The sequence below is a fragment of the Portunus trituberculatus genome, chromosome 18 (genome assembly GCF_017591435.1).
Source record: "Portunus trituberculatus isolate SZX2019 chromosome 18, ASM1759143v1, whole genome shotgun sequence".
Classification (NCBI taxonomy): Eukaryota; Metazoa; Arthropoda; class Malacostraca; order Decapoda; family Portunidae; genus Portunus; species Portunus trituberculatus.
Window position 1 is genome coordinate 27,112,729 of NC_059272.1, and position 20,000 is coordinate 27,132,728.

At 43.8% G+C, this 20,000-nt stretch overlaps 1 protein-coding gene across 3 annotated transcripts in view; it reads left to right on the plus strand.

Moving 5' to 3' along the window:
• LOC123505771 (nephrin-like) overlaps window positions 1-20,000 on the plus strand; it is a 179,385-nt gene that overhangs the window by 72,743 nt on the left and 86,642 nt on the right. For 2 of the 3 annotated variants that reach the window (XM_045257440.1, XM_045257442.1), the window contains exon 2: window positions 8,607-9,937. The exons of the other annotated variant lie outside the window; for it this stretch is intronic. In XM_045257440.1, the coding sequence (XP_045113375.1) occupies window positions 8,791-9,937 (1,147 nt within the window). In that variant the 5' untranslated portion in view covers window positions 8,607-8,790. The remainder of the gene's footprint in view (window positions 1-8,606; window positions 9,938-20,000) is intronic. 3 annotated transcript variants of the gene reach the window in all.

Below are 20,000 nucleotides of genomic sequence, written 5' to 3' on the forward strand. Positions count from 1 at the left end.
TCTCTCTCTCTCTCTCTCTCTCTCTCTCTCTCTCTCTCTCTCTCTCTCTCTCTCTCTACGCCTCTTTCTTCTATTCTATATACTAGATTAAAGCCATCTCTTAATCATGCCGCACTCAAGGTATTGTCTCTAAAAGGTGTTAAAATAGATGTTTTGTCTTTTCTGTATCAGCGAGTGCAAGTTTCGTGGTCTTAATTTTTGGCAACAGGGAGCGCAGTGCCTCTTCTCCTGACTTCCAACACTCATCATACTGCCCGCCAGGATTCAGTGTTATGAGTTCTCTTGTTTGTATTGGTTTCGTCCCCCGCGGTCTTTCCTCCCTTTTTTTTTTTTTTTTGTATCTATTTTTAATTTGGAGTTGCTATAGTGTAGGTCTTGTAAATATTTGTTAAGGAAAACATAACTATAATTCTACAACGTCTGTGCAGTGTTTGGTCGCAACTGTCATTGTGTTCTTTCCTTTTTCCTCCAGCCATTTTTCTTTATTATCCAGAGTTTGGTGAGGAATATGCTCCTCAAAAAAGTCAAGCATTAACACCAAATATCTATAATTCTACGATATCTGCCAAACATTAGATCTTATTCACCGTTCTCTCTAGGTCACAATAATTCTACTCGTGTATCTCTCAACTGACTCTAGTTATTAAAAATCCTATGACGATATTACCTTGAAACACTACTGCCCTTCCTTCGTAGAAATCTCAGTACCACGAAATGACGTCCCCAGCTGTCACTCTTCTTTACTAACAAGCTTGGCGAGAAGCTTCTTCAATTCTACCTCTCTTAATGATCAACACTACCACGTCTGACCCCTCACTCGTGTTCCCGGTACTCTTAATGGTACGATCAACAAAAACTTTCATTTATTTACTTATTTTCTGCTATCTCCTTCTTATTTTTATCTTGCATTTTTTTATTGTAGTTTCCTATGATCGCAATTTTTCTTTCAGTTTCATTTGTTGTACTGAAGGTGTCCAGAAACCATCAGAACTAGTGACTCTGGTGTTTTCTTCTTTTATTTTTGTCCTGTACTGGATAGAAGAATCCGAAGCAGAACTTACTACTATTTGACTTTCAATGAGATGACTCTTGTTCACGTATCAGCGCTCCTTCTCTCTCGCTCTCTCTCTCTCTCTCTCTCTGTCTCTCTCTCTCTCTCTCTCTCTCTCTCTCTCTCTCTCTCTCTCTCTCTCTCTCGGGTGTGTGTGTGTGTGTGTGTGTGTGTGTGTGTGTGTGTGTGTGTGTGTGTGTGTGTGTGTGTGTGTGTGTGTGTGTGTGTGTGTGTGTGTGTGTGTGTGTGTGTGTGTGTGTGTGCTGTTTGTGTGTGTGTTTCACTCATTGCAGTGATGGATGTCTGACAAGAAGGTTTACATGAGACTCTCCATCTGATCGTTAAGGTATAAATCTCCTCTTCCCTTCGCCTTATGCCTCCTCTCTTGCTATCAAAGTTCCAAAGGTTCCAAAGCCATCCAATTCACAAAACCCATAACCTGTTGGCTTCTTTCCAGAATTTTTTTCTAATATTACTATCATTCTGTAATTCGTCACTGTTGAATGTTGTGTTGTGAATGTTGAATCACCGTAGGTCATTTACCTAGTGGTGTATTGAATGTGAGAGAAGCATATTCAGTTACTATGTGTTCGTCTGTCTTTATACTTCTTCTTTCCGCTGAATATTGTGTTCAGACCAATATCTCCTCTTCCTCAATGACACCCAAATGTCCTCCTCATCTACACTGAATATCCTCGGTCTGTCATTTACCTATAACCTAAACTGGAAACGTCAAATCTCATATCTTCCTAAAACAGCTTGTATGAAGTTAGGTGTTCTGAGGCGTCTCTGTCAGTTTTCTCACACCCCAAGGGCCTTGTCCGACCATATATGTAGTACTCTTCGCATGTTTGGGGGGATTCGATTCACAGTTTTATCAGATAGGGTGGACTCAAATTTTTTTCGTCTTATCAATTCCTTTCCTTTGACAGACTGTCTTTAGCCTCTTTCTCACCGCCGAAATGCTGCATCACTTGCTATCCTCTATTGCTATTTTTATGCTAACTACTCTTCCGATCTTGCTAAATGCAGTCTTTTCCTCCTCCTGTGGCATCGCTGCACAAGTCTTTTTCTTCCTCTCACCCTCTACTCTATCCAACTCCCTAATGCAAGAGTTAACCAGTACTGTAAATCATTCATACCTTTCTATGGTAAACTATGGAACTAATTACTTGCTTCTGTATTTCCAATTTTCTATGGCTTTTCCCTCTTACATAAAATTATATATATATATATATATATATATATATATATATATATATATATATATATATATATATATATATATATATATATATATATATATATATATATATATATATATATATATATATATATATATATATATATATATATATATATATATATATATATATATATATATATATATATATAATATTCAAGTTTATCTCCACTTACAATCTTCGACCTCTTCTTTTCTGTATCCTGCATCCGTGTCTTAAATGAACAACTTTTCAAATGTAGACGTTAGCTAGAGCTTCATGGAAATCAATGTATTTGCAGACAGACCGATGAAAAGAAAAGTAAAGATAGAAATCCTCATATTTTGGATAACTCTTTTGAATACATCTCTGGGGAAGTGGCAGCTATCGTTGGTCTTTTTATAGTCCTTTTGTTGCCCTTTTCCAGTGCTCCCTCTTACATATAAAAAGCGAAAATATAGATACATTTACAAAGCGATAGATAGATTGACACATGCATACAGACATTCATCAATACGGTAGATAGATAGACAGACAGATAAGTAGAATAATTAAAGAAAGAAAAGAGAAAGAAATAATGAAAGACAGAGAGAGAGAAATACATTCACAAATGGACCAGCGAATAAATAAACGAACACATGAATTGAAAAGTTGACAAATAGATACGTACATATAGATTTATACATCATGCATACATACATACATACATACATATAAATATAAAAACATACAACCACACACACACACACACACACACACACACACACACACACACACACACACACACACAGACTAGCGGAGATTAATTGAGAAAAGGGAATACATACAAATGGAAAAGCCAACAGCCAGTCAGACAAACGTACATGCACACCAACAGACAAACACACAGGTGTATAAATAGGCAGAAATGTGGATGCATACGTATTAGTTTTAGGATTACCTGGGGCTCTTTTTTTTCATTTCCCAGGTTCATCAAGGTTTAATATGCCGCTAAATATTTATCACGCTCACTTATCCCCCGTTAACCGTCACCTAAATCATGCAATCCCTTTTCATCACTGTTGATCAAATGCCTTAATATTTTCCATCTTGTTTATTACATTTCGCAAACCTTTGATCAGCATTAAGATAATCCTCAGGCATACTCCATTATAAAACTGTCAAAGCTGCGTCCACCATTCATCGCTGCTCGTCACTGGCAGGCATTCACGACCACTGAAGAACAATGCTGTATTTTTATATTCATGCATTTTCTCCTTTCACATTTACATTTTTACTTGCCATTCAGGAGCAACAAGAAATACTAAAACGATCAAGCAAGAATGATTTACACAATATTTTTGCATGCACGTCTTCTCGTTCTATTCAATTTTCCTTCTTCACAAAACATTGCCTAAGCTTCTTGTGCTGCAAGTCAGCGCACGGCAGGTGCTCGCCTCCGTCTCTCTCTCTCTCTCTCTCTCTCTCTCTCTCTCTCTCTCTCTCTCTCTCTCTCTCTCAGCGCTGTGAGAATTAGGTAAGTCTTATTTGTTGTAGGAAAATAATAAAAAGCTGAACAACGTTTCAATATACTAATTAGGGCACGTTATTAGTGGGCCTTCCCCTGATACAGTGTGCGAAGGAGAATGAACACACAAAAGGGAAACGAGTTACATTCACACCCCAGGCTAAAGTGGTCTTGACTTAATAAAGTTATTTTTAGGCAGAGGTTCCAGCTTCTCCTTGTATCGTGACTTTGGCATTGGCTTCGCCTTCATGACTTACTGAGGGCTTCGGGATGGCAGATGCCTATCATGAATGGCAAGTAGGTGCTTGAAAACATGCCTCCCGCCCACACCGGACAATACCCTATACGCAGCTCTTCAATACTGCAAGTGCTCCGCCGCGACGTGTGTGTTCGACTCTGGGAAATTATTCAAAGATAACACTGACAACGATAACAGAAACGATAATCGCAAAAGCGGCAATAATTACTGCTTCTACTACTAACAGCAACAACTACTATACTGCTACAATAATTACTACTACAACTACTACTACTGCTAACAACAACTAATACTACTGCTAACAACAATTAATACTATTCTTACTACTATTACTACTACTACTACTACTACTACTACTACTACTACTACCACCATCACTATTTTTACTACTACCACTATAACTACAACAACTACAACAACTACAACAACAACAACAACTACTACTACTACAATTACTACTACTACTACTGTTACTACTACTACTACTACTACTACTACTACTACTACTACTTCTACTACTACTACTGCTGCTATTTCCTAATGAAGTAACTTTCGCATCCCACCCCGGTGAGAGGCTCTGGGTTTGATTACTTGTTTTGGAGTCCCTTCCCGCCGAAGCCTTAGTGTTCGCCGCGGCACGATGCTCGCTGGGAATACAACCTGGCACTCCCACAGAAACAGCGCTTCCCTACCGTGTGTGTGTGTGTGTGTGTGTGTGTGTGTGTGTGTGTGTGTGTGTGTGTGTGTGTGTGTGTGTGTGTGTGTGTGTGTGTGTGTGTGTGTGTGTGTGTGTGTGTGTTTAGCACGATAAACTATCCGATCTGTCTAAGAATCACCGACAAAATGGTGGTCGAGGTAATATTTTATCACTACTACTACTAGTACTACTTCTATTACTTTTACTACTACTACTACTACTACTACTACTACTACTACTACTACTATGAATAATAATGAACACAAACACTCTTAACCAAGGAAAACATTACTGTAAATTTAATGGCGTCAGTACAAGAACAGCGCCAACGACAACAACAATGACAACAGCAACGCGGCGCCCGGCAGTCAGTTTGGTCAGCTGCCTCGCGTCTGGCCCGATGAGGAAGCCGATGGGTTAATCGTCAATGTCAACAACAATTAACAGTCGCAACAGCAGTGTCCTCCTCCAATCACCGTCCCTGCCCCCAGCCTCAACCCTCACACACACACACACACACACATACACACCTCTGGTCATAGTGAGACGCGGCGACACAGACCTATCCCTCCCACACATGAAGCTACACTCACCCACGCACACCTCCCCTTACACACACACACACACACACACACACACACACACACACACACACACACACACACACACACACACACACATACACTATCATATTTGGCGATCCTAGTTGTGTCGGAGGGATGAATGAGGTGGGCGGTGCGGTGGCGCCTGGCGGATCAATGCTCGCGCCTGTAGGTAGCAAGGTAGGTAGGGTCCCACGCATCTTCGTGTCGTGACAGTGAAACAATTTGCTGGCGACGACCTTTTACACCCGCGCCTCGAAACTTCCCTGTCTCTAAACGATCCCACGCTGGTCCGTTAATTACATGCTTTCCTTCCCGTCCTTCACATTTCGAATTTTATCACTGGAATTTAAAGTCCTCACCTATTCATTTTTCTTCACCTTACATTCCTTTTTTTATCCCAGAGTTTATTTCTGCACTGCGATTGAGGGGAGAACTGTAAGCCGCTGCACATCCTCTGGTCACTATAATAGAAAGTCATTTATAACGCGGCGAGGGTGTGGCCCATCTCTCCTCTAGGGCTCAGGGTAATCATAGTGGGAAGGAACACGCCCCGCCCGCTGGTGGTGGCGTGCCTGCAGGCGAGAAGGTCACACTGCGTATTTCTCGAATATTCACGAGTCTGGTTTTGCCGACACCCGCACGAGACTGGTTCTGGGTGGGCTGCGGCCTTCTCACGTGACAGATAACCATCCTCCTTACTCTATTGCGCACTAAAATGGAATTATGTATTTTTTGTGCACACGATCCAGTCACGGGATGCAATAGACACCCAGATCAGCGCGGATCTTCGATGACTCTGGGAACTGTACGTCAGGTATTACGGCCTGAGGAACACACTGGGGAGGCTCCACGTTCCCTCTTCTTCCCTTCGCTTCCTTCTCTCCCACCCTCCGGCGTTCTCTCCACTTAAGCAAACACAGAGATCCGAAACCTAACAGGAGCGGTGAAGGCGGCGGGTTGCTGCAAGGGGAGAGAGACAACCTCATAAAGCAGATGAAGTAACAATGCCTTCAGGACGCTGTTTCCTACTTTTTCCGCAGCAGAATCATCTCATTTCCCGGCTGTTCACCCCTGGAGCAAACCCGCACCACGCGAGACGCCGAGCCGCGGAGGAGGAGGAGGAAGAAGAAGAAGAAGAAGAAGAAGAAGAAGAAGAAGATGAAAGAGGAGGAAGAGGAGGAGAAGGAGAAGAAGAAGGAGGAGGAGGAGGAGGAGGAGGAGGAGGAGGAGGAGGAGGAGGAGGAGGAGGAGGAGGAGGAGGAGGAGGAGGAGGAGGAGGAGAGAGGAGAAGGAGAAGAAGGAGGAGGAGGAGGAGGAGGAGGAGGAGGAGGAGGAGGAGGAGGAGGAGGAGGAGGAGGAGGAGGAGGAGGAGGAGAAGGAGAGAAGGAGAAGGAGAAGGAGAAGGAGAAGGAGGAGGAGAAGGAGGAGGAGGAGGACGCCATCTTAGGATTTTCCAGTGCTTAGGTTACATGGCCGTGAGCTACAAAACACGCCGCCTCTTTGTTAACAGCACAACAACAGCTAGGACGCGTTCTCTGCCTTGACATAACGTGCATTAACTCGTGGTCTGGCCGCGTCTCGGTGCTCTGTGAGAGAAAGCGGCGACAGCAGAGTGGACAGACCAAAACACTAAGCAATGCCACGCGCTTCTAAATCCGGAAAGGAATGCAATCGCGGGACTAAGAACAATTTGGGAAGAAAAAGAAAGTTAGGCCACGGAACGAAAAAATACTTTTTTTCCCTTCCGACTTTTCTTTTTTTTTTTTCTTTCCCCTTCATGCTAGTGTCCTCCCAGGAATGCGGCGGTCGGTAAGTCGTACAAGTATCTAAGGAAAAGCAAGAGGCAGCTGTATGGGTCGTCCTGCGCGACTAACAACGTTCCCCGCTTACCTCGGCAACTGCGAGTCCATGTAGCAGCAACCGGGTACGTTTGAAGACGATTCCTAAACGGGTGAGGTCTGCGTTGAGTCAAATCGTCCTCCGCGTCAAGTCAAGGCTGCAGCGCATTGTTTTAAGCCTCCTGTCCCCTTGTCGCGCCGTGCACCCGAAACCCGAGTAATGGGCAGGCGAGTGTGACAAATGAGGCCATAAGAGCAGCATTTGTTGGCACAGGTCACCTCCTAACGTCTCCCCCCCACCTCTCTCTCTCTCTCTCTCTCTCTCTCTCTCTCTCTCTCTCTCTCTCTCTCTCTCTCTCTCTCTCTCTCTCTCTCTCTCTCTCTCTCTCTCTCTCTCTCTCTCTCTCTCTCTCTCTCTCTCTCTCTCTCTCTCTCTCTCTCTCTCTCTCTCTCTCTCTCTCTCTCTCTCTCTCTCTCTCTCTCTCTCTCTCTCTCTCTCTCTCTCTCTCTCTCTCTCTCTCTCTCTCTCTCTCTCTCTCTCTCTCTCTCTCTCTCTCTCTCTCTTTCCTTTTCCTTCCCACATGTCCTTCCCGTCCTCTAAGGTCACCAAACAATAGTCTCGCGGTGGCTTCCCAAAAGGTCACCAGTTTCCAGTGGCTCTGCAAAAGTAAAAGAGATCGTCTCTTAAATTTTCTTAGATTCATCAAGGACAGTCGTATTTTGCACGCCTCTTTTTCTCTTCTATTTCTTTATTTTGTTCTCACTCTTATTGCATTTTGTCTTTTTTCGTCTTTTATTGCCGTCACTGCTTGTGGTCCTCGCGGTGTTCTGGCGTCTTGCCTCGCGTCGCGGGGTTAGTGACGCGTCGAGGTTAAGTCGTCGCCGCTTATCGCCTGCCGTCACTAGTGGCAGATTAATAGTTCTGGGAAGCCTTGCATGTGACTGCGATCGCATTACGTCTCTTATTTATGTCCTGCTTGAATCAGAATGGCGGCTCCGGATCTTAAGAGGAAGGAATTAATTAGCACAAATGATTATATTGACGGGCTGCCGGAAAGGTGAATCAATAGTTAATTCTTATTCCAATCAGTCGATCTAATCACGTGACCAGCTCATTACCTCCCGGATAAAATACGAGCCTTTCGTTTTCTTCTCAGGCAGCTTATATGAATATGCAGGTTTTATTGTTAAAATGCCTGACGCATCTATTTTATTGCTGCATATTTTACACTTCCTTATTCTATTCTTTAAGTACGGTTAAATATCGTTATTTACTCCACATTTAAGTCAGTTTTGCTTTCCTCACTCTTGATACACTTCCAATTTTTTGGGTTACCTGTCCCTGCGCTCGGCTGCCTTCTCAGCTGAACAGAAGAGTTTGTGCTACCATAAATATAGCTCTCTCTCTCTCTCTCTCACATTTCAGACCTGACGCCAGGGAGTCCTGCACGCCACCACGATGCCCTGGCGCGCCCCACACTGAGTCACCCCTCGTCCTCCACTGACGGTGCGTGTGTCGCTGTTGCTCGCCTGCCCATTTTGTGGTGCACCTTGCCAGCCATGTCCAGTGTCGGCGGTGGGCACTGAGAACGGTGCGGCGGAGGTGGAACATGAATGTGGGCGATTTGGTGTCCAGAATCACTAATGAAGACCAGAATAGCGAACCGTGTGACCCCCTTGTGGTGTGGGTGAGAGTAACTAAAGGTGGTAGTGATGGTAGTTATGGCGGTGACGATGGTTGTTGCACTGTGTGGAAAAATGCACATCTTAGACAAGGCCCGAGAGCTCTTTGGTCTTCTAAAAAGAGTCGGTGTTGTTGGTGCGCTGTGCTTTCAGGCCTCGATGGGTGCGAGACACTGCTGGACGTGTGTGGCCATAGCGAAGCGGACAGGCAAGCCTGGGACAGTGCACCAGCTTCGCCTTGTCCCGCCCTTCCCCCTCAGGCGTGCCGGCGCCGTGCCTTGACTAATGTTCCATGTGAAAATGGTTACACTTGGACCTATACTTTAGCTTTTTCATTACTAGAGGATGCCAAAGAATCTTATTTTGACGTAAATTTTGCACCACCATTACCTCCCTCACAACCCTGGTCACTGTCTGTTTCCCTAACCTTTGTCGACCTGAGGCTGAATCCCGTCTTGTCCTCCTTTTCACTGTGTTCCGTCGGTGATGTGTTGTCGTTGCCATCACAGAGTGAATTCCCTTTCTCTTGTGTCCGCCAAGGGGAGGCCGCCACCTTGCCGGCCCTCTCTACACTGGGTCTCGCTGTTGGTGCTTCTCTGAGTCTGCCAGGAATTCAATCCCCACTACCACCGTGTCTCCTCCTTGACACTTTCAGCAGCTCTTCCGTCGTCCAGGGCGCGATTGTGTCCGCTGGAACTATGAACAACGTGTCAGACTTCACTCAGCCTAGTATCGAAATAGTCTTCAATTCCACATGGCCGCTGTCAGAAGACTTCATCCCCGCTCCGCAGCTTATTGCCACACCAGCCCCAAAGGACCATCCACCAAATTCAAGACCACAAACTCCTGCACCTTACCCACAGCCTTCCGCACGAACCACACCACGCAGCCACGCCCCTAAGACGAGCCCTGTGAGATGGAATGAGGATTCAGACGCAAAAAGAGGCTGTGCGTCGTCAGTCTCGGCTCGAAAAATGTCACGGGGGACCAGCTATCGGCCTAAGTGTTTCCTGAAGAGCGTCGTGGGCCTCCTGGCTGTTCTCGCCGCCGCCACCACTGCCTACGAGCTCAAGCGTAAGTTGTGTCTGTAGTTTTCCTTCCTCAAGGGAGTGTACTAGATATATTCAATATACGTTAATGTAAAGCACCTTACACAAGGACCTCCACATGAATCATGCAAATGAGAACTATTCCACAAAGACTGTGAGACAGCATTCTTTATTCAAATGTCTTCCTACCTAACAACAAGGAAAAAAAAAACAGCACGAAATTAGACCTCCACGTGCATACATGATGTTCATACACATCACATACAAACACACACACACACACACACACACACACACACACACACACACACACACACACACACACACACACACACACACACACACACACACACACACACACACACACACACACACACACACACACACACACACACACACACACACACACACACACACACACACACATACACATATATATATATATATATATATATATATATATATATATATATATATATATATATATATATATATATATATATATATATATATATATATATATATATATATATATATATATATATATATATATATATCCTGAGAAGTCATGTGACGATGGAGAGGCGAGTATGAGGCAAAGCAGCGCAAGCTTAGGATCGCCACATAAAAAAGTTATTGTACTGTGATATTTCTTGGTGTCACGAAAGAACGAGAAAGACTTAGACGTGGGAAAGAAAGAGAGAAACCATAGGCGGTGGGTAAGGGATGGAAAAACTTAACCGAGAAAATCTCAGAAAGTGAAATAAAGAAAGAAAAAAAGACCAATATATGAAAGAAACCCGAGACAAAATAAAGCAGAAGAAGGAATCATGAGACAAAAAAAAACAGACAAGAATTAAAAGATAGATATAATAATGTGTTTGTTCTCGAATCATTAACAACTACAAACCGACGCTGAAACACACACACACACACACACACACACACACACACACACACACACACACACACACACACACACACACACACACACACACACACACACACACACACACACACACACACACACACACACACACACACACACACACACACACAAAGAAGTAATATAACAAAGACAAGCTAACAAAAAATAACAAAGGTAAATGCGATAATGAAAAATACAGACCGTAATGCGAATCTGGAACAGAGATAAAGGTAACAAGGTGAAGGGGAGACAAGGAAAACCACCACACAAAGACACACACACACACACACACACACACACACACACACACACACACACACACACACACACACACACACACTACGCACATTAACAAACACAAACATTCTGAAGCGCATGTGGTCTCTGTATTTACTTAAGAATTTTACATTTCCACATCACGTAAGTAGAGAGTACACAGGGAAGAAGCACCGTCCCCCTAACACAGACACTGTCCATCATTGTTACGTCCGCGTCTATGCGCTGCGTAAGTACAAGAAGACTTAAGTGGCCTGTAATCACCGAGCTGGGAAAGAATAGTGTTCGGTGCCATGTTAGTAAAGACGGGAGGGACGCAGAAAACGACGGAGGAACGGAGAGGGAAAGGGAATAAACAAGGCAGGAGTGGAGACAAGACAAGCAGAGGAAGATGGGAAATGGGAAGGAAGAATAAATAAAAATATAAGAAAGGAATGGAGAGAAGAACTGAGAAATGAAGAGAAATGAAAAGTAGGGAGAAATGGTACGAGAAAGAAATGGAGGAAGTAGAAACACAAAATAGGAGGTACACAGGATTAATTAAGGTAGGAATATGAAAGGAGACACAGAAAGGAGGGAAAGAAAAGAGGAATGAGTGACAAGGGAGCGGTAAGATGGACAGACAAGATATGGAGGTAAGGAGGAACAGATGGAGGTAGGGAAGGAAGGATACTGGGAGGAGGAGAGTGAAGGAGGTATGAAGGTATAAGGAGGGAGGGGGGTGGGGAGAGGGGGGAACGCGTTGATAGAGTACGAATGAGAACCATAGGAAAAGATTGTGTTTTTGTGGCAGCACATTCCGACACGTGTATGATTAAGATGGTATCAACTTTATTTTTCCTTTTCATTTTGTATTTTTGGGAGTACTTTTTTTTGCCTTTCCTGCTCGCGACTCACTTACCCAAACACACACACACACACACACACACACACACACACACACACACACACACACACACACACACACACACACACACAAAGATAAACAAACAGATAAAACGAACATCATATTACTTCATGTCCCACCACTATCGATCTCATCCTTCCCCCACCCCCATTCACCACCACCACCATCACCACCACCACCACCACTACCACCATCCCATACACCACCCCCACCACCACCACCACCACCATCACCATCATTACTTTGTGTTGCCTGTCAAGCATATTATTATTCTTCATTTTGTGTTTCAGAAACTGTGTAGGGAGAGAGAGAGAGAGAGAGAGAGAGAGAGAGAGAGAGAGAGAGAGAGAGAGAGAGAGAGAGAGAGAGAGAGAGAGAGAGAGAGAGAGAGAGAGAGAGAGAGAGAGAGAGAGAGAGAGAGAGAGAGAGAGAGAGAGAAAGAGAGAGAGAGAGAGAGAGAGAGAGAGAGAGAGAGAGAGAGAGAGAGAGAGAGAGAGAGAGAGAGAGAGAGAGAGAGAGAGAGAGAGAGAGAGAGAGAGAGAGAGAGAGAGAGAGAGAGAGAGAGAGAGAGAGAGAGAGAGAGAGAGAGAGAGAGAGAGAGAGAGAGAGAGAGAGAGACGTTTACCCCTCATCATGTATACCTGTAAGCCTGGGAGTGTACGTGCAAGGTGGAAATGAAATGTGAGGCCTTTTCTTAATAATGTCCTTGGGCGGCCCTTGGTATCCCTCGTTATGCTCATTAAGGGATACTCAGGGTTCGTCTGTCACTCTGGCGTAAGGCGATGCGTGTAACCTTAAAAGTGTTGTGATTCCTTGCATACTCCTTAGAATTTCCTTCAGGAGTTAATTTTCGCTTTTGTCTATTCATTTATTGCTACTTCTTTTATTTTTCATTTATTTTTATGCCTCAGTAGTTTCCTGATTATCTATTATCTATTTGTCTTAATGTTTCTATGTGATGTTGAATTCGTGTGTGTGTGTGTGTGTGTGTGTGTGTGTGTGTGTGTGTGTGTGTGTGTGTGTGTGTGTGTGTGTGTGTGTGTGTGTGTGTGTGTGTGTGTGTGTGTGTGTGTGTGTGTGTGTGTGTGTGTGTGTGTGTGTGTGTGTTTGCGTGTGTGTGTGTGTGTGTGTGTGTGTGTGTGTGTGTGTGTGTGTGTGTGTGTGTGTGTGTGTGTGTGTGTGTGTGTGTGTGTGTGTACTAAGCCATCCCTGGTTTTTTTTTTCCGCCAGAAGTCTTTAACTGATATCTAACCATAAAATAACAAGCAAAAACACGCATCCTCCTTTATTCAGTATTTAAAAATGTGCAAATAATTGGAGAGATGCGTCCATTACATTGCATCTCGTAACATATGAAAAGCATAGAAAATTGGCTTCAGAAAAAGAATATTAGGATTCAAACTAATACCCAACAAATTTATACGAACATAAAGACGTGTTTGTTATTGGTATTTTGGTCAGTTATTGTTTCCCTCAACGCTCAAACCTGCATTAACGTTTATATTCCATCTTTGTTGAGACTTATATTTGCGAGGAGTGAGTGACACAAGAGGCGGGCACTGAAGGCAATTTGCAGGGCTTGGTGTTGCACGCGCCAATATTCTCCCTTGAAATCGGTTCTCCGCCACTCACTGAGGATTTGCCTTGATTTATGCAGCAGGCACACCTCACACGTTAATTAATATGAATTCCAGCCTGTGATTTAACGTATTTTCGATCTCATTGTGACTAAGTAATCAATCCACCCAATACACATTGAGCTAGCGCGATGTTGTTGTTGCATTCTCAGGAGGAATAGTTTTGTTCCGTCTCTCTCTCTCTCTCTCTCTCTCTCTCTCTCTCTCTCTCTCTCTCTCTCTCTCTCTCTCTCTCTCTCTCTCTCTCTCTCTCTCTCTCTCTCTCTCTCTCTCTCTCTCTCTCTTTTCTCTTCCATCGTTAGGAGAAAAGTGAGCTGGGCGGCGTCAAGACTTCCCCGTGCCGCCTGGATGGGAAAAGAGGAAACATGACACACGTGAAGAGGCCGGGGAGCGCCGCCTTTAGGAACTTTCAGTCTTAAGCCACGGACCGAGGAAAACTTTCTCGAAGACTCGCTATGAACTTGCTCGTTCCTTCTTTCCATGCAGCTTTACGTGAAGCAATGTAATGTTTTCTTTTCCTTATTTTTTTTCTCTGCGCCTGAACGTTTAGTAAAAATAAGACCCTTTTGCATACATGTCTGAAGCAAGAAGAGGAGTAGGAGGAGGAGGAGGAGGAGGAGGAGGAGGAGTGGGGGACAAGTGGCGTGGAGTTACGTGAGTTGTGTTGGGAGGGTTAGATGACGAGCCACGTCGGGAACGTAAAAGTGGTAGTTTCAGCTGACGGCGGTGCAGCGTGGTACTAACACGCTTTACGTGCCTAAGAAAAAAAAAGATAAAAAACTGACTGGTTGGTTTAATTCTTATCTGTGTAGTAAAAAGTCATAAATTTCAGGCAATCTAAGATACGTTATCACGTGGTTTGCTTGTCTCCGTGTGTGGTTATGAATGCTTGATTTTTTCGTTGCTATACGAGGAAGCTCATGATCTTCCTGTGTGGTTAATTGCATAATGTTTCGGCCAATCTAAGATTTCTCATGGCCTTGCATTACTGTCTAACATGCAGTTATAAAATTAAGAGCTTTTACGATAGTTTAAGGTGCAGAATTCTTCAACACACAGAATAGAAATGCATAAGCTTCCTGGCAATTTAAGATGCAACATTTAATTTAACTGTCTACTCCCTGCACTGTTGAAAAATGTGATAACTTTATGCCATTTATGACAAGTCACCGCCTGCCTTTATTGTCCACCTGTCCTGTTAAAAACTATGGTCACTTTGCACAATTTATAGCAAGTCACAATCTGGTTTTATCTTCCAGCTATGTGGATAAAAAATGCATAACTCTCCAGGCAGTTTACGGCGCGTCATTGCCTGGCTTTACTTCCTGCACGTGCACATAAAAAATGCATAACTTTTTGAGGAAATTAAGATATGCCGTCAATTTTTCATTGTCTAGCTGTGCTGCTTTGAAAAAATATATTATCCCTGTGCAAATAAAACACGTAATTACCTGCCATTATTTCTTACCTGCGAGCCTCAAGCCTTTCATTTATTCCGATGGGGGTCTTGATTTTAATAAATCATTGTACTGCAAAATTACAGTATTAGAAATGAAGACCTGGCTGACAACAACAGAAACACTCGAACACTTTTTCTTATAATTCAGTACCAATAGCTATATTTTTCCTAGGTAGCATCTTTTCTTCCTAATATGAATTAAATGAGGGGAAAAAAGTATCGAATTTCCATTAACAGTTTAAAAATAAAAACAAAATAAATAAACCACTACAGTATAATTGAAGAGATACCAGTTACTCCCTTCAACACCACGTAACTCAAGCTTTTCTGTTTCCATCTGTACAATCCCAAGCCAGCAGATGAAGGGGTGGGGACAGACTCCGAGCAAACTTAGTGCAGATTAGCATGGTGGCGTGAGGACAAGAGAAGGTGATGGGGACGGTGGTTATGGTGGTGGTAGTGGTGGATGGCAAGCGTTCAGGGTGGTAAAGAAGGACAGCCTTGGTAGTAACTTGCAGGTGATATTCAATAGGAGAAGAGTAGTGTGATAAAACTAACTCAGAGGATACGCAACTATGTAATTCACCTCGGTCGTCTGCTGGTCACCCAGCCAGTCTTCCCCATTACGGAGCGAGCTCAGAGCTCATAGACCGATCTTCGGGTAGGAGTGAGACCACATCAACACACAACACACACCGGGAAAGCGAGGACACAACCTCTCGAGTTACATCCCGTACCTATTTACTTCTAGGTGAACAGGGGCCACACATTAAGAAGCTTGCCCATTTGCCTCGCCGCTTACCGGGACTCGAACCCTGGCCTCTCGATTGTGAGTCGAGCGTGCTAACCACTACACTACGCGGTGTATGTGTGTGTGTGTGTGTGTGTGTGTGTGTGTGTGTGTGTGTGTGTGTGTGTGTGTGTGTGTGTGTGTGTGTGTGTGTGTGTGTGTGTGTGTGTGTGTGTGTGTGTGTGTGTGTGTGTGTGTGTATTTACCTAGTTGTATTTACCTAGTTGTAGTTTTACAGGGCCTGGGCTTTATGCTCGTGTGGCCCCGTCTCCATATCTACACTTATCCAATCTTACTTTAAAAGTATGCACACTCGTTGCAGACACTACTTCTTCATTTAAACTCTTCCACGTCTCAATACATCTTTGCGGGAAACTTTATTTTTTAACATTTCTCAGACATCTTCCTTTTCTCAGCTTTTTACTATGCGATCTTGTGCTTCGGATGTCATATTCTTCTCTCAGGATCAGTTTCTCATTATCCACTTGGTCCATTCCGTTGATCAATTTATAAACTTGTATCAGGTCTCCCCTCTCCCTTCTTTGTTCCAGGGTTGGTAGATCCATAGCCTTTAGTCTCTCCTCATATGTCATCCCTTCAAATTCTGGAATCATTCTTGTGTGTGTGTGTGTGTGTGTGTGTGTGTGTGTGTGTGTGTGTGTGTGTGTGTGTGTGTGTGTGTGTGTGTGTGTGTGTGTGTGTGTGTGTGTGTGTGTGTGTGTGTGTGTGTGTGTGTGTGTGTGTGTGTGTGTGTGTGAGCCGTGTTGAGAGAGAGAGAGAGAGAGAGAGAGAGAGAGAGAGAGAGAGAGAGAGAGAGAGAGAGAGAGAGAGAGAGAGAGAGAGAGAGAGAGAGAGAGAGAGAGAGAGAGAGAGAGAGAGAGAGAGAGAGAGAGAGAGAGAGAGAGAGAGAGAGAGAGAGAGAGAGAGAGAGAGAGAGAGAGAGAGAGAGAGAGAGAGAGAGAGAGAGAGAGAGAGAGAGAGAGAGAGAGAGAGAGAGAGAGAGAGAGAGAGAGAGAGAGAGAGAGAGAGAGAGAGAGAGAGAGAGAGAGAGAGAGAGAGAGAGAGAGAGAGAGAGAGAGAGAGAGAGAGAGAGAGAGAGAGAGAGAGAGAGAGAGAGAGAGAGAGAGAGAGAGAGAGAGAGAGAGAGAGAGAGAGAGAGAGAGAGAGAGAGAGAGAGAGAGAGAGAGAGAGAGAGAGAGAGAGAGAGAGAGAGAGAGAGAGAGAGAGAGAGAGAGAGAGAGAGAGAGAGAGAGAGAGAGAGAGCAGCAACCGTGTTTGAAGACAGTACGGTAGGGAGCAGGAATGGGAGATAGGAAAGAGTACGTAAGGTGCATAATTTCAGAGCGGGAGGCAGGGTTGAGTACAGCAATCGGGGAACAAGGGCGGCCAGGGAACAGCAGAGTGCGGGGCGTGGACGACACAAGGACATAATTACATACTCCCGAAGGGTAAGCACAGTCAATAACGGCGCCGACAGGAGGCAATCAAGGGAAGTGGACCGCCATGACCACACGCGAGGGACACAACGGGAATGAATAAGGGGAAAAAGGGGAGGACGAGAGAGAGATCGAGAGTAAGCGCGCCCTTTGCTCCACCGCGAAATATAAAAGTAAAGAAATTTCCACCATCTATCTCCTGCAAAATGACCTCCCGTGTTGAGCTCCTTGTGTAATATTCCGCAGGCAGGTGCTCCTTTTTGGAATTTTACTGAAAACTCCCCACGATGGCTCAGAAAGAGTATTACACACCTTAAAAAAGTGAAATAATTATACCTTACTGACGATTTGAAATGAAGAAAAGCATCCTTAACCAACATATAACGTACAAGCACACCATGAAAAGTGAAATAATCTTACTCTACTGATGGTTTGAAATTAAAAAAAAGCTTTCTTAACTAATATATAACGTACATGACAAAGAAAATATCAAGCAACTGTGATGGTAGTGAAATGAGTGATTCCTTCGTTATCGTAGCCTTTAGTCATGGACACGAACACAAAAAATTAAACACACACACTTAATTAATAGTTGGGAAGAAGTAGGTCACATTTTGCTTTCTTAATCAAGAGATAAAAGGGAAGGCGGAGGAGAGCTGGACAGGACGAAGTGGGGCTGAGTGACACCGCCGCCTTCTGTGGGGAGGACGACAGGCAAACAAGGGACAGACACGAGGCGGAACAGGACTCAAGCTGCGCCGAAGATATGTCTGGTGTGTGTGTGTGTGTGTGTGTGTGTGAGAGAGAGAGAGAGAGAGAGAGAGAGAGAGAGAGAGAGAGAGAGAGAGAGAGAGAGAGAGAGAGAGAGAGAGAGAGAGAGAGAGAGAGAGAGAGAGAGAGAGAGAGAGAGAGAGAGAGAGAGAGAGAGAGAGAGAGAGAGAGAGAGAGAGAGAGAGAGAGAGAACGTTACCTTATGAATATTTCACTGACACTACATCCATCAGTCAATCACACTACCTGTCTGTACATCGATCACAATTCTTCAGGGAAATCTGACACTGCTGGGAGTCTGATGCGTCCCGTAAGGCTCGAAATATAAGGAAATATCATAATAATTACAGTATCAACGTAAGAACGATCATCTTAATGACACAGAAACTGAACAACTCATCCGCAATACCACAACTTTTGATTACCAAGGACAATATGGCATCGGTTATCAATTTTGAGTATTTAGTGACTCAACTATACATAATTAAAACTACAGCCAGTAAAATATTGGAATTACTTCATTGTTTATATGGTGCTAATCGTGTCTTTTAAGATTATACTGTAAACTCGCATCAGACTATTTTCGTAGCCTTCAGAGTTAACACCATGCAGCATCTACAAGCTGAACATGTCGCACCGTAAGACTGTCAGAAATTCAAACTTTGTAAGAGATATTTACCACTCCTGTTGAAACTCCGCATCCTTAACCCTTTAACTGGTATATCGCCTTCCGTCAAAATAAGAAGCACCGTAGAAACACACCTTGCATACATTAACACCAAGCCAACTGAAATTATAATAAAACTGGTGAAAAACTGTCTAAAAAGAGGTGATTATGGAAAAAATTTAAGCATTGAAACAGTTAAAAATTACTGTAATATCCTACGCCCTTCAAGAAATATTCCGCGTGAAGTTTTCTCAAGTACCAGTGTGGCTTCTCATCTTTTTTCATGACTCTGGACACTCGCCACTTGCTACTGACCCAAAAACCACACTTGCATCTGTCACTTTCCTCGCCTTTTTCCTCCCCTTTCAGCAAACAGCTCTCACCCCTGTCCTGCCCTTCCTATGCTCCCAGGCTTATACTCCCCTCGCCTTCTTCGTCTATATGCAACACACCTATTTTTCTTCTTTAAAATGAGTAATTTTAATTCATGAAAAAAAACACAAGCAGAACCAATATAGCTTTGTCATGATTTTTCAACCACTTCTGTTGCTCGAGTTACGATCCACAGGTGAGTTACGTACGTTCTACCTGCCACGCTAATTAGAGGATTTCCCAGGTGTTTGTACCGCTTTCCTGACCTAGTTTTGTCTGCACAGGTATAAGCATTTTCAGCGGAGATTTTAGAAGCAAACACAAGATTGCATGATGGTAAAGCCCAATTACATGAAAGAAAAGACTGCATACCGTTGCAAATGATAGTGGAGTTTTACGACCGAGAAAAGTTAAGAGAAAAAAAAGTAACAGAAAAAGTAGCAAAATTACACAACAGAACTATTCTCCTTATCATCGTTCCCTGTGAATAGCAGTAATATTCTTACTCGTATTTGTTGAGAGAGATATTTCCCTAACGAGAATTTTCCTTCAAGTTGTTTATCCCATGAGACAATAATGATTACAAACATTGTACTCGGTGGATCTCTCTCTCTCTCTCTCTCTCTCTCTCTCTCTCTCTCTCTCTCTCTCTCTCTCTCTCTCTCTCTCTCTCTCTCTCTCTCTCTCTCTCTCTCTCTCTCTCTCTCTCTCTCTCTCTCTCTCTCTCTCTGTGTGTGTGTGTGTGTGTGTGTGTGTGTGTGTGTGTGTGTGTGTGCCTCACTGAAATCGATCCCAGACGGACACGAAGCCCACACACACACACATAGACACACGCACACGCACAC